Genomic DNA, 14,988 nt, shown 5'->3' with positions numbered 1-14,988 from the left:
TATGTTGCTTGCAAATAGCTTGACAACACTACAAACGTCCAATATTAGCCCAATAACTGCTAATAATCATTGCCTATATCTCTCTTTACCAGTTGCCACTTTTGTCTGTAGGCCTAATCTAGAAGCTTTGCACATTTAGCAGCATCTACCTGGCCGTTTCAGTCCCTCCTGGCCTCTTTCTACCATCCATCCTTCCTGACGCTTATGGTATAGGGCCAGCCCGGCTATCCGTATCCGTATTGTATTGTTGATTTTCAGTTTTTCTTTAGTCAATTCAACATATAAAGATGCACACAGAGAATGATAATGTTAGTGGGCTCTTGTTTTATTGGTAGTTTTTCTGACTTGACATTACAGATAACCTGAGACAAACTGCAGGGTGAAACCTGCCTTGTGCTCAGGTGAATCAACAGGTAATTTGTGGATCAGTAGTTTCCACCTCTTTATGCAATGATGGAGGAGGAGGAGGATGAGGACACCACCTTTCCATCAACCACCTCTTCCACCACTGTCACCACTCTGGTACGTGTGGTGGATACGGACACCGCTGCTGCTGCCTCTGCTGCTGCAATTGCCTCTGCTGCTGTTGCCGCCTCTGCCGCTGCGATTGCCTCTGCTGCTGCTGCTTTCTCTGCTGCTGCCACTGCTGCTGCGGCTGCTGCTGCCTCTGCTGCTGCTGCTGCCGCTGCTGCTGCGGATGCCTCGGTCACTGCCAATGCCGAATATGATGCCGATAATGATGTTGATGATGATGAAGACGATATGGTTCTAGCAGAAAGAAGAGAGACAGTGGTCACCAAGAGTGTTTTGGTATTGAGTTTAATCAATTGTGCTTTAATTCAAATGTGGTTGTCTACTTACGAGTACGAAGAGGCCACGTATGCGTCTCCGTTGAGCAGTCTTCTGTACTCGGCGATCTCCAGCTCCAGTCTGGTCTTGATGTCCAGCAGGGTCGAGTATTCGTAGCCCTGGCGCTCAAGGTTTCCGCGGAGGGCACCAAGCTGTTCCTCCAGGCTGCTCACCTGTACCTGGAAGCCGCCCAGCATGCTAGTGTAGCGGGTCTGTGTCTCTGCCAGGGTGACTTCCATGGACGCTTTCTAAGACAAACAAATAAGAAGAAAACACCTCAGTAAGTCATTTAGGCTAAAAGAGTTGTTACATCCCACTTTATCAATACCATTGCTATTACTAATCTTAATATTGCAATTCCATTGGGGGTAGCCTATAGGCCCACTGCCTAAAACAAATAGTTCTTGAACTTATAAAGCAATAATTAGCTATATACTAGGCACTAGGCCTACAAATGAGTAAGACACCGTTTAAAGGGTCACCAGGCAACGTTTTCGTGTTAATTAATCATCTTCGTAAGTCGGTATATAGTTAAATGACTCATTATGGGGCGAATGAAGGCTCTCTCGCCCGCCCCTACTGCCTGTAGGAAGAATATCCCACTTGCAAGTTTGGTGTATCCTACCCGCCGACCGAAGCAGGATCAGTTTACATCACAGAGGCAGGCTAACGAAACGCTAGCGATTGTTGCAAACATGTGTATAATGGCAGAGCCGGCGAAAGCAGCGAAAACCCTTGACGGAAGATGCAAAGAAAAGGAAAAGAGCTTCAGACCGAGCGAGGGAGAGTTTGTGGTGACTTTTTGTAAGTTTCGTGATAGGATATTCTGTAGTTGTACTAAAAGATGTTCTGTACATTAGGATACTGTTTGAAATCCATGTGGTAAAACAAATAGCAGGGGTAAATATAGTTAAGGTATGCACAAGCTTGGGGCCCAGAGGTTTACCTATCAGGATATGAATGCATAGAAGAGACTGGACATCCCTAGCAGTTGTTTAGCCAGGGTCAAAGGTCCTTTTTAGAAATAGAATAAATACCTAGGCACATATGTATTACCAAAAGAGGTAAGGAGGACATAGGAGCTCTGTTCTATTCTGAGTTCACACAAACAAGTGACGACATGAGAAGGTATAAGAACCATGTACAGAAAGTCAGAAGCAGCTGTCTTCATGAACCTATGCTCTGTATTGGATTAAAGCTACACCTTCTGCAGTATTCTGTTGCTTTGTCACAATTCTTCTGAGTTTGAATCAGTTAATTATAATTTGACACCACAAGTTTCGTAGAGAAAAAACATCAGGTTTGCCCGGTGTCCCTTTAAGTGTCCACTCACCATGCTGATGTGGCCTTGCAGCTCGATCTGAAGTGCCTGCACTGTGCTCTTGATGGACGTGACTTCTGACGAGGACGTCTGGAGGACAGCTGTGCTTGTGAGGACTTCTTTGCTGAGCGCTTCCGTCTGGACGTGGGAAAGAAAACGCAAAAATGTTACTGGGAGTTGCCTTTGTTGTTTTTGAAGTCCCATATAATATATAATATTCAAATTTGTATGAAAACGGTTAGGCTAATTGACTTGGATAACTGTTTTTATTCGCCTACTAACTCTGATTTGTTCTGATCACATTTTGATCCATGTTGAGCAGGTGTAGCCCTAGGCCTACTCACCTTCGCCTGGAACCAGCCCTCCAGTTCCTTCCTGTTCTTGACGGCCACAGCCTCGTAGTGTTCACGGACGCCGGCCAGCACTGCCATGAGGTCCTCCTGAGGAGCAGCCTCCACCTCTACGTTTACTGTGCTGCCGACGTGTGCGCGAAGAGCCAGGAGATCCTGAGGAAGACATCAGGTGGATGGTTAAGATGATGATAACGACTAAGAGGATTATATTGAAACTTTATACAAGTGGCACGTTCCAAGCAAGTGAATAGAAAAAAGCTGTAGTCTGGACCACAAGGACATATATACAAGGAAATGTTTGTAAAGCAACAGACCTCCTGGTGGTTCTTCTTCAGGAAGGCGAGCTCCTCCTGAATGGCCATGATCTGCATGGTGAGGTCGGATTTGGAGAGGGTGAGGTCATCCAGGACCCTCTTGAGTCCAGCGATATCAGCCTCCACAGAGAGACGAGTGACCTGCTCTGCCTCAAATCTGAAATGTAAAAAGCATTTAGTCTAAATGAAGAGGTCAAGATAAACAGGACAGGACACTATGCTGGGGGTGAGTGAATGTGTTTGCACTGGCTGCATGTGTTTCTGCATCTGGCCACATATGCATACGCTCCTGTAGAGGGCGTTGTGACCTTAAATCAGACAGTTTTTCTGTCATGGTGGCACAGTGCTGTCGCAACCATAGATATTACAAACCTAGATACCGCAATGTCCGTCGAGTTCTATTAGGTGGCAATGCCAACGCGGTCGCCTTATTGTTGGTGGCAACACCATACTGTCTATGGGCAACACTTGCTGGCAATCAGAGACACCTGTCTGATTTCCAATAAGAGACACCTGTTTCTCCATTGGCCTCCAGTGATTTACTGCTTGATTGTTGCCTCCAGCAAGATGGTGACGCTATTGAAGTACGTTCATGTATTATCTAGGTTTTTAACCTCTATGGTTGCAACAGCTCCCCAAACAACCTTTTTGCTGATAATGGAAAACAATTTGATAAACCATTTAGTAGTATTTAGAGCTAAAACTCACTTGACTCTGAAGTCATCGGCAGCCAGTTTGGCGTTTTCAATACCCAGCACAGCTCCCCCCTTAAAACCGATGATGGCCATAATCTTAAAGCAAAAAAGAAAATAAATATAGCTGCAAGCAGCAATGAGGGGGCCAAGCAGGTAGGCCGGAGTAACCATGGCAAGCTGTCAAAGCAAGTTTCACGTCTAGCACGTCAAAAGTTACAAGGCAAAATGAATTTTTGCTAATTGCAGTGACCCTAGAGGTCAAAGGTCACACAATTTCTTCGGCATTCACCTGATGGGGCCATGAGTCCATGTACCAAGTTTGGTTTTGATACATGCAACGATTGCTGAGATATGAGCTCACTTCCTGTTTGGCGGCTTCGCCACAAATTTCGATTGGATGTGACGGGCGAACGCTTCTATCAATTGTTACAGAAATAAATGAAGTGACAAGGCATGGTCTGAAGATGGTCTGTGCCAATTTTGGTGAAGATCAGATGAAATTTGTGACCTGTGCGAAATTGTTGGTTTTTTTGATCAAATCAAATATGGCGGCCGAATAAATTATATTGATGTGACAAGTTGCCCTCAGTTGACCTAAGGACCTTTCACAGTATTACCAGACACCACTAGTACAATTTAATTCTAAGCACAGCAGCAGCTACAGGCCAAAAGGCATGTTTGTGAATTACAGCGCCCCCTAGAGGTCAAAGGTCACCAATTTCTTGAGGGTCCTCCTGATAGGGTCATGAGTCAATGTACCAAGTTTGGTTTTGATACATGCAAGGGTTGCTAAGATATGAGCTCACATCCTGTTTGGCGGCTTCGCCGCAAATTTTGATTGGCTTTTACGGGCGAACGGTAATACTTCCGAAGTGAGGCTTGGTCTGAAGATGATCTGTGTCAAATTTGGTGGGAATCAGAGAAAGTATGTGACCCCTGATACATTTTAAGTGTTTTTGATGAAATCCAAAATGGCGGAAAATCCATCATGGCGGAAAATGACGTCATAGGATGCGTTGAACTCAGCTTGGTCCAAGGATTCCAACAATACCTGACTTTTGAAAGTCGGACCAACAGGTCAAAAGTTACGTGCATGAACGCACGTCCAACTTTGGCCTGTTGGTGGCGCTAGAGGGTTCGAGTTGCCGACATGAAACTTGGTGACATGAATCATGGGACCGTCCCCAATCAGTGTGCCAAATTTCCCAACTTTTTACCAGACGGTTCTATGGGCTGCCATAGACTCCCATTGCATATAATAATAATAATAGGAAAACGTAGAAACACAATGAGGTCCTCGCAGCTTCGCTGCTTGGCCCCCAATAAAGAAAACTAGAAATTTAATGCCTGAGGAATTACAGTAGCGGATGGAAAGCTGATGGCTTAATGTTGGTGGGAGATTCCTGAAAAAAAAAAACATTGAATCACTTAATCTTTGGGTTCATACAAACCCTCGTACCAAAAAACCTTGTGTGTCAAGGCCTTCAGATATTTTGTTGTGTTTTTGAACTTGACCTTTGACCTCCAACATCACTTCATCTTTGAGTCCATACAAACACTTGTACGAAATTTGAAGCATATGCGTCAAGCCGTTCTGAAGATATAATGTGCAAAGCATGAGATATGGCTGTGACTATTATTTTGACACATGGGAAACCCTTAAACAGGATATGTAGTTCAGGGAGAGCTGAGACAGTAGGCGTGTTCGACTTGAGGCAGATCTGTGCAGATCTGACTTGATGTGATGCATGCTGGGTTGAACACAATGCATACTGGGATGGACGCAATGCTTGCTGGTTAGAAATTCTGTCCGACTTCTGTCAGCCGGGTAGGGACTTACCACCGTGACACCATGTCACATGACCTTAAAATATCGCGGGAGTCTTAGCCTGCAGACAGATCTTGCAGTTGCCTTCCACGAGCTGCACGAGCTAAAACACGCCCTCATCATGTCAGTTCAAAGACGTGATAGGGCCATTTGGAAGGAATGTCCTCATGACGATTATGACGGGAGTCTCATGCTGCTTCCTTATGTTGGAATTGTGACTTCGGTTCTCCATTTACATTTACATAGACATTTACAGGTGATTAGCCGGGAACTACTCTGGGAGCTTAACGGGCGCAGCTGGCTTTAGGTCATTATGACATCACAGCCTCCATTCAAGTCTATGGGGGGAAAATTAGCATTTTAACATTTTTACTCCCTTATTTCTCAAAAAGTATAAACTTTTTAAAAAATCTGAATAATAATAACTCTCTTGTCCAACTCCAGACCTACACAACGGTTATTTCAACATGTCTGTACGTTAAGCGGGTAGAGTCACATTCATTCTTGAAAAAGTAAAAAGAAAAGATTATAAGAAGAAGCCAGGAGATTTTAGATTAGATCCTGCAACAGGTAATGAAACTACGTACATGTTACATGAACTGTACACGTTCATCAAATCCATGCATCATAGCCTACAGTACGCATGTAAAAATAAAAATAACTGTGAGTTTCTGCACTGAGACATCCCAACACCCACCTTGGCCTGGAGGTCATTGATGGTAACCATGAAGCCAGAGAAGTCATGCGCAGCAGGGGCGATCTTAGCCTCCAGGAACATTCTGATCTTCAGCTCCAGCTCGGCGTTGGCCTTCTCCAGGGTGCGCACCTTGGACAGGTAGGAGGCCAGACGGTCGTTCAGGTTCTGCATGGTGAATTTCCCGTTGGCAACAACGGCCTCGAAAGCTCCACCACCAGCGGCCATGCTGAAGCCGCCGCCACCGCCAGCAGCGAACCCGAACCCTGCGCCACCGCCGAATCCAGCGCCACCACCAAACCCGGCGCCGGCACTGGAGATGCGAACTCCAGATCCTCCTGCTCCGCCGTAGACACTGCCGGCCCGCATGACGCTCATACGAGCTCCACCTCCGGACAGGGAGAGCCCAGACATCCCCCCTGCGATGGATGATCCGGAGGACATGGAGACACGGCTGGAGAAGGTGGCTGCCATTGTGAGTGGAGGCTAACAGTACTGATGCTTCTCAGAGCAGGTCAGGAGTGATGAGAGAACAGACAAACAGCCCTTTTATACATGTTCATTCTGGCTTTGACATCTGATCTTTTTCCGCTTCAAGGATTTTCCAATATTGCCAAGAGCAGTTTTTAAAGTTCACTTGGTATTAGTGACAGTGTTAATTAATGTAGGGTCTACATATCTTGCATGAAAAAGAACGCCCTGTTCTGTGAAAGGACACATATTACCACAAGGACATTCCAAAAGGCCTATACGGTTATTGTGATGAACATATCTGTACATGTTGTCCATACATTGTTCATACTGCATATCCATGTCTATTCTGCTCTTATAAGGTTACTGCTAATACACTGAACATATTTAGTGCCCGAGCACCGAAGGGCGCAAGGCCCTATTGTTTTTGGAAGGATTATTATTATTATTATTATTCCGATCTTAGTTTTGTCTCAGAGCGTTTTCCTTTTTTTAAGGTGGTTAACATGGTCAAAAAAGTTTTGAAATGTTGTGCACACATCAGGTGTCACACAAAGCATAGGTACTTGAGCTCTCTAGTTCTATCTCTCAATTCTGCCGGATTATCCTCATCTTCATCATTAGTTCCTACATAATGACAGACAACCTGAACCAAGTCATGTGACCTAGAGACTGATAAGAGACAGGACTTTTGATCAATCATAACTTGATTTGGAATTTGTTTTTAGAAATGCCCCCCACAGGATGCTAAAAAGTATGTATCTCCTGGTGCACGTTGCCTGTTTAAGGGTTAATTGAGAATAGTTCATAGACAATGTATCAACTGTTGAAGGAAAGAGATTGTATTGTTTTTTGGAAAATATATGTTCATTATGAATTGGATGCCATTATCCTTATATGGTTTCATTATTCGCCCACACGGGGATGAATACTTCCACATCTTTACTTTTGAGAGACTCTGCCTCTCTGGACTGCTCTTTTTATACTCCATCATGGTGTAAGCCAGTGCTTCTCAAACGTTTTCAGACCAAGGACCACTTAACCAGTAAAAAAAACCTCACGGACCACCTAGCTAATAGACACAATAGGCCTACTCACTGAACCACCTTGCTTATTGTCTTTGCACTTTGCTTATTGTGTCAGAGGATTCATATGATTTAAATTGGCATATCTTACATAGGCAGTGTTGCAGAACTGTTTAGATTCACATACAAGTTGGTTCAATATTGCAAACAACTCATCTATGCTATTTTTTACCACGTCTGCTCGCGGACCACTTGGGATATCTTGCGGACCACCAGTGGTCCCCGGACCACACTTTGAGAAACACTGGTGTAAGCTAACCTATTCATTGTGAAATGTTCCTACTTTTTCCCTCTTTATCATCACTTAACTTTTTCAGCCTTTTGTTGTCCCCGACCGTTCCAACGTTTTTGAGATGTGTTGCTGGCTGACTGGCTCTAGTTGACCTGCAAATTGAATGAGCTGAGACCAGAGGAGGGTTATTTTGCAGCTGAGAGTTCAATTTAAGAATTCAGAATCCTCTGAAAAAGCAGAGACAAGGAAACACAGGTAAACAAGGCAAGGCTCTAACTGCACAACATTAAAGAATGCTGTTTCATGAAAGCAATTAGTGAACACTGTCACTAATCCTATAAGTGAACTTTAAAAAATGCCTGCAGCAATACTGGAACACCTGATTTATGATGGATGGGATGTTTCAAGTCATGCAGTGCACTCCTAGCCTAGAAATCTAGACGCACCCTAGCACCCAAATGTAATTTGCTGCCCGGGCTAGTCTAGCAACTCTCCGTTGGCTTGCGAGCTGGAAAAATTCAACTTCGGTAGGGCCAATCACATCGTCTATAGAGACGTTAGGCGGGCTTAAAATAATGATTGATGGCAGAGTTGCAGCAGTATGGTATGAATTCCCTGCTACTTGCAAACAAAGAAGATGGATGTTGCTGTTGGCGGACACGAGTTAAGCTTTTTGTCAGTTGGCAAAAGTTTGAACTAGTCAACTAGCTCCGCTGGTGGGAAAACGCATGGGACTCATGAGTTGTAGCGCTGTCCTATTGCGTGCAGAGGAAATTTGAAAGACAACCGATTATCCCGCCCGTCAGACTGAGCACTGCCAACGGTGAGTCCCCAGACCCTACATTTTAATGTGCGTCTGGCTCGTCAGGCTAGTGTACTCCACTGCTATCACGTGTATTAAAGGGCTCTGTGCCTCCAGGTTTTAGTTTAAAACGAATCTCTTAAAAAGTGGGGGGAATGCAATTGTGTTTCAGGAAAAGTGGGGGTGCCCCAAACCACAGCGATTGCAATGCCCATGGTCATTCTTCTATGAATGCCAAACGCACCTTCCTACTACTATTCTTTCACACAAACTCGCGTCACAGACCTACGTCACATACCACTTGGAGGTGCAAACAATCAGAGTTTTGGTTGATTTGACCATCAGTTAACTTCGAAACAGGTATTTTACTTTGGATAGACAATAGCAATACATCATAGGAATGATTAACGTCAAAAATTCTAGACTGGAGAAACTCAACATTTGACACCTCCACCTGTTTTGTGTTCTAAAGACGTCAAATAGTCCGCTATAGTTACCAAATTCATAGCCAAAGAGCCATAAGGGAAGACGCATGGATGGCTATAAAAACTGTGTTTTCATTATACAACTAAACAGGACAAAATACATGTATAACCCTTGAGCCAGCTCCTTACTATGTGATCTCAATGGCAATGCAGCGTTTGTTTGCACCTCCAAAAACATGGCGTACCTGGTTACCTCCCAAAAACGCCCACAAATACCCGTATGTTTGTGTGAAAGAATGGCCGTTCTTGTCCTGTATAATCACCACATCCCCAAGTGGCTAAAATAAGTAAAGCCCAATAAACCCAAAAATAATAAAGGTGACTAAATGGCTCCTACATATTAACATCCACGGAGAGACACATGGCCTGCTCTGCCTCAAATGTGAAATAATACAATAATTAGTTAATTATCATTAAAATAAAGTTGTCAAGGTACAGAATACTGTGAATGTGTTTGCACTGGCTGCATGTGTTTCTACATCTGGCCACATACACATATGCTCCAGTAGAGGGCACTGTGACCTTAGATCAGACATACCCTAACCCTGTTTCTGAACTGGTTGCAGTCTGCAGTCTCTTCTGGTTCCACGTGAGGGCGCTCACGAATACGTGCAGAATGAATGGAGGTCTATGGAGCTGTACCCCTCAAAATCCACTTTTCTCGGGAAAAGTCTAGAAATTTGAATGTTGCATTTGAAAGGATGGGCAAAGAAAATACACACTGCTGAGTATTATATTTTTACGTCACTTATTTGTTTTAAAAAGCCTTTAAAAAAAAGCAGTGTCAATGACGTCATTCAAAAAGCTGTGTCAATGACGTCATTCATTAGCAGAATAGTGTGTTATGGGCAACAATGACCCAACCTGTAAGAAATTGAAAGGACATAAGTACTCGTTCATTGAACTTTAGACCTGTAATCTATAGTGAGCTTGCATAAACTACAATCAAATCAAGAACAATCAGTTGAAAAAGACAAATTTAGCCGTCTAGCTCCATAGACCCCCGTTGTTTTGGCACTTATTCGCGATCGCCCCTTGCAGAACTGCAAACTGCAACAGATTGCAGGTACAATGAAGTTAACAGGGAGTGAACCGGCTCTCTGTAAACGGGTTCTGCTCTTACCCCTTGCATTACGAGGAACCAATCACATCAGTGTATCTGATATAGGCGGGCCAGAGGCGAGCTGATGACAACATCGCTGCAACGAATCAGTCAGTAAACATTGGTCATAGTGCTATCCAATTGCGTTGAGGTCCGGAATCAGTCAGTAAACATTGGTCGTAGTGTTATCCAATTGCGTGCAGTGAGATTTTCAAATGCATGCTTGGTTAAATTAGTCTTGGCCAGACCCTTAATTTTTCTAGATTACCAGGGTCTGGAATCTCCAGGCTAATAACGGAATACGATTTCATAAAACTTTGTTCTAAGAGTAGAAGAAGGATAACACTCACTTGACTCTGAAGTCATCAGCAGCCAGTTTGGCGTTGTCAATACCCAGCACAGCTACTCCCTTAAAACTGTTGATGCCCATAATCTTAAAGTAAAAATATAAACAATCTTAGGTAGAACAGGTAACGGAAATATGTACATGTTATTGTTTAATTATTTAAGGTTGATTTGACATAAACATTGCACATTAAAGTGTAATTCTGGCGGAAATTTACCCCAGGGTGTTTTTCTGCATTAAAACACATCAAATTTTTTGTTGATCAACCACTACAGAGCGTGGCCCGGTATATGCTATAGCCCCAAATCGCAAACAGTGGATTAGCTAGGGGCAGTGAGCCAAACGCTTCCCCAATAGCATTTTTTTAACCAGTAATATTGTTCAAAACAGCACCAAACCTCATCAGTAGCTTGCTCAGGGTCCCTACACAGCACCAACAACCTAGTTAACGAACCCGGAGTTTATTACAGAAGACTATAAGAACACTTACCAACTGTCCCCCTACCAACTCCTCTCGAAGGAAAGTCTGTATAAGGCATTACCTTCCGGCAATAGACGTCCGTGTGAGATCTCAGTCTTCTGTGAAATTAACAGTCTTCTCTAATAACAATAAATACTGTCTCCACGGCTTATTTGATGTGTTTTAATGCAGGAAAACACCCTGGGGTAAATTTTTGCCAGAATTACACTAAGTGGTCACTTAATTATTAGTGAATATATAATATATTTCTTCTTCACTATTTTCAGGATTAGGCCAAGTTTATTTATTTCACACCATACACGTTGCTAATATAAAGTGCTTTACAAATAAGTATACAATGGGAAATAATGATGTGCATTAAAAACAGTTGACAGAGAATAGAAAAACAAGATGCAATACATTGTACACAATATTACCTTATTATAATTTGAAGGTCTCAATATGTCCCTGGATGTTTGTTGACTTACAGGCTGAATCCAAGAAGACCAAAGAGCTCATTGTGGACTTCAGGAAGTCTAAAGCTAGCACACACACACCCATTCTCATCAACGGAACTGAAGTGGAGCGTGTCACCAGCTTAAAGTTTCTGGATATCCACATCTCTGAGGACCTCTCTTGGACCATCAACACCAAGAAGGCTCACCAACATCTCTTCTTTCTGAGGAGACTAAAGAAAGTCCACCTGTCTCCTCAGATCCTGGTGAACTTCTACCGCTGCACCATCGAGAGCATCCTCACCAACTGTGTCACAGTTTGGTATGGCAACTGCTCTGCCTACGACCGAAAAGCACTGCAGAGGGTGGTGAAAACTGCCCAACGCATCACCGGTTCCTTACTCCCCTCCATCGAGTCCATTGTAGAATTCAGGGGTATTCTTACTGTATACAGGCTTTGTCTTAGGTTTTGACTCTGAGACGGATCGAGGAAGCGACCCGAGGAGCATCTTCTGTCGGAAGGCTCAGCCGCCGCTTCTAATAACAGCAGCTTGTAACGGTGGCCTCTGACACAAGAAAAGAAAATGATTATGTTGGGCGCCAGGCAGCATAAAAACTGCCGTGTCAGTATTAAGACCCTGTCACCCTTCCCGTGTTAAAGTTGACAAGAAAAGAAACACAACACAGTATATGGTTTTCAAGCAGGTGATGCAGTGTATTAAACTAAATGTCATTCAGTTCATTAGATCTAACAAGACGCTACGTCTATGGCGACGCACACAAACAAAACAATAACCAAAAAACAAACAAATGGAAACGAGCGGCCTAGGAGAGTGTTCCTGTGTGTGTGTGTAGCCTATATGAGCGTGTGTGTGTCCCGGGAGGAGAGCAGCAAGGAAGAGATGAAAACGACGTAGGCCTAGTTGAAACCGAAGTTTTTGGAGGAGGTTTAGGCTCGATTAGCCAGGCAAAAAGTGTAGCCTAACACTTCGCACTAATCCAATTGCACAGTACCAGACATGTGGACTCGAGTCACATGACTTGGACTCGAGTCAGACTCGAGTCATGATTTTAATGACTTCATACTTGACTTGATAAAATTCGGCATGACTTGCGACTCGACTTGGACTTGAATACTATTCACTGGAGACTTGACTCGGACTTTGCCTCTTTAACTTGTAATGACTTGACAGATCTCGAGTCAAAAAATGAATTTCCTGATCGTGGACCAGTCACCCCAGAGATGCTTTCACCTCGCAACGAAAAAAACAAAATACACATAGTGGACACAAACAGGCAGAGCACAGTGATCAGTGCTGCTGTTACCACCACGCATCACGCACTGTGTGTAGGGCACCAAGAGACAGAGGAAGGACCAATAATAAATAAATATTAGCTTTACTGCAAACTGATTTGCATTTTTGTTAGAGAACGTTTACAATGTCAAAATGTATCAACAGCATGTTACATAAGGATGATCCAACTTGAACGTATGCTAGCGGCCTACTCCATTTAATTGAGAACGCGTCTCAGCGCGCACGAAAGGGAGAGAAACGTGGGCCTAATTTCCTCTAATCTCGTCTTTATTTCCTTCACGATTTATACAGACAGTATCTTCACGAAGTTTAGCGTTTGCAGCCATCTTGAATTTAATCACGATAAGTCGAGCAACGAGTAAGAATGAACAGGTATGATAAGGGATCAGATTCCAAAAATAATTCAGTGGAAATGCATGGATTCCAGTTTCTTCCAGTAGCAGCAACTGGAATCCATGCATTTCCACTGAATTATTTTTGGAATCTGATCCCTGCAAACGCTAAACTTTGTGAAGATACTGTCTGTATAAATCGTCTTGTAAGTAAACTACCAGTGCTTTTTCAAAGTTCTCAATGTCTCGTTTTAAATGTCAGGGCCCTCGGAAGTCTACCAATGAAGTGTGGAGATACATTGAGCCTCGTAAATGGGTGTAAAACAGTGATTTATTTGCATGGCTAGCCCGATGCTGAAGCACCACTATTGAAAAAGCTGTTGGTAGCATCGGCTAACTAGCGCCAGATTTTGGAGTGCAGGGGACAAGCCGAGATGGGCTATGAGACATACGTTCACACTCGGCTCAATATCACACCGGAATTCTCCTTTAACCTCCGTTGCTCAGCCAAATGCCTTCCTGTTACGTCCTGGTATCACAGAGTTACAGGCGATAAACGATTTTTGATGGTCACAAGTTTACTTCATTAGCGGTTTATTTTTTTGATTATTAAAGAGTGTTTTTCATTTAAAGGGTTGACTTCATGCTTATTCAGTAGAGGGCAATTCCACGCAAAACTGTCACGTCCATAACGCCAACGCAATGCCATGGTATTTAGTTGCCGTTATGGACGTGACAGTTTTGCATGGAATTGCCCTAGAGCATTTAGTGCTCTCCCCAATCCCAGACGTTCACATTGCATGTTTGTTTGCAATGGATGCAAAACAGCCTATAATGCTAGATGTCTATGGCGGGACGATTGAAACACCTGTTTCATTTGTCCCGACCAGGCAGTAAACCCCATTTATTCTATGTCAATGCACACATATCTGTGTTTATACTATATTTTATGCAGGTGAGACATGGAAAAGCAGTTTTAGAAAGATGCAAATATATTTGGGGCTATCAGGTAGGGGGTCGAGTTTTGGCCTGTCGGTCATGAAGGGCACTTATTTGGATGTGTGGTGGCTTTAACTACGTAAAAACAGAGTGAAATAACATTTTGTACTATAGAAACATTATATAATTCGAAATATGCATTATTCTAGCTATATTAATGGCATAGTGCATGCTATTTCCATAACCGCGAGATAAGCGCTTTACCATGACATCAATGAGTTGTTAACAGACATGAACCAAGACATATAGCCCAGCAGCAATCTATCTATCTATCTAAAATAACACCTACTTGAAGTACTATTCATGATATGTTGTCAAATATTGAAATTGTGGGAAGTTTACATAATTTAAGCTGCATGTTTCATTCGTCCCCCATGCTGTTTCATTTGTCCCAGCCAGGAGGGACGAATGAAACAAAACGCACGTTCAACTTCTCCTTAAATAACTCTTGAACGGTTTTGTTCAGAGCTGTAGATGCAACTGTATTTGACAGAGGATAGATGTAGGTTGCTAGAGACAAAATATTAACTTTCAGTGTTTTACGATGTCTTTGTAAATTACATTTAATTAAGAAGTGTTTCATTCGTCCCAGTTCTCCCCTACTTCAAGTGACAATAGTGAGGAAGTAATATATAATAAAAGTGTGATGTAGTGAAATTAAGTAAATAAATATATTTGGGTAGATTAAATATTGTAAACATGACAGAAACGTGATTCTGTCACAAAACCAACAGTATACTACTATCTACACTGCACAATATATTTTGTCCTGTCTATGCATCACCTGTCTATACTTTGTATCACATTGCACATATAGGCACCTAACCCCTCACTGCTCCCCGAGCGCCA

The 14,988-nt window shown here is 43.1% G+C and overlaps 1 protein-coding gene across 1 annotated transcript; it reads right to left on the bottom strand.

The window, feature by feature from the left end:
• Positions 1-288: 288 nt before the first annotated feature.
• On the bottom strand, positions 289-6,551 carry LOC121704652 (keratin, type I cytoskeletal 13-like). Its single transcript, XM_042085048.1, has 7 exons — positions 6,058-6,551; positions 3,546-3,628; positions 2,838-2,994; positions 2,515-2,676; positions 2,183-2,308; positions 862-1,097; positions 289-768 (listed from the first exon to the last, which is right to left on the bottom strand). The coding sequence occupies exons 1-7, from the start codon at positions 6,526-6,528 to the stop codon at positions 444-446; spliced, it is 1,560 nt and encodes a 519-aa protein (XP_041940982.1). The 5' UTR covers positions 6,529-6,551; the 3' UTR covers positions 289-443.
• Positions 6,552-14,988: the final 8,437 nt, after the last annotated feature.

This window comes from Alosa sapidissima, chromosome 3 (genome assembly GCF_018492685.1).
Source record: "Alosa sapidissima isolate fAloSap1 chromosome 3, fAloSap1.pri, whole genome shotgun sequence".
NCBI lineage: Eukaryota > Metazoa > Chordata > Actinopteri > Clupeiformes > Clupeidae > Alosa > Alosa sapidissima.
Note: the sequence above shows the minus strand (reverse complement) of the source record. Positions and strands in the feature narration are given on the sequence as shown.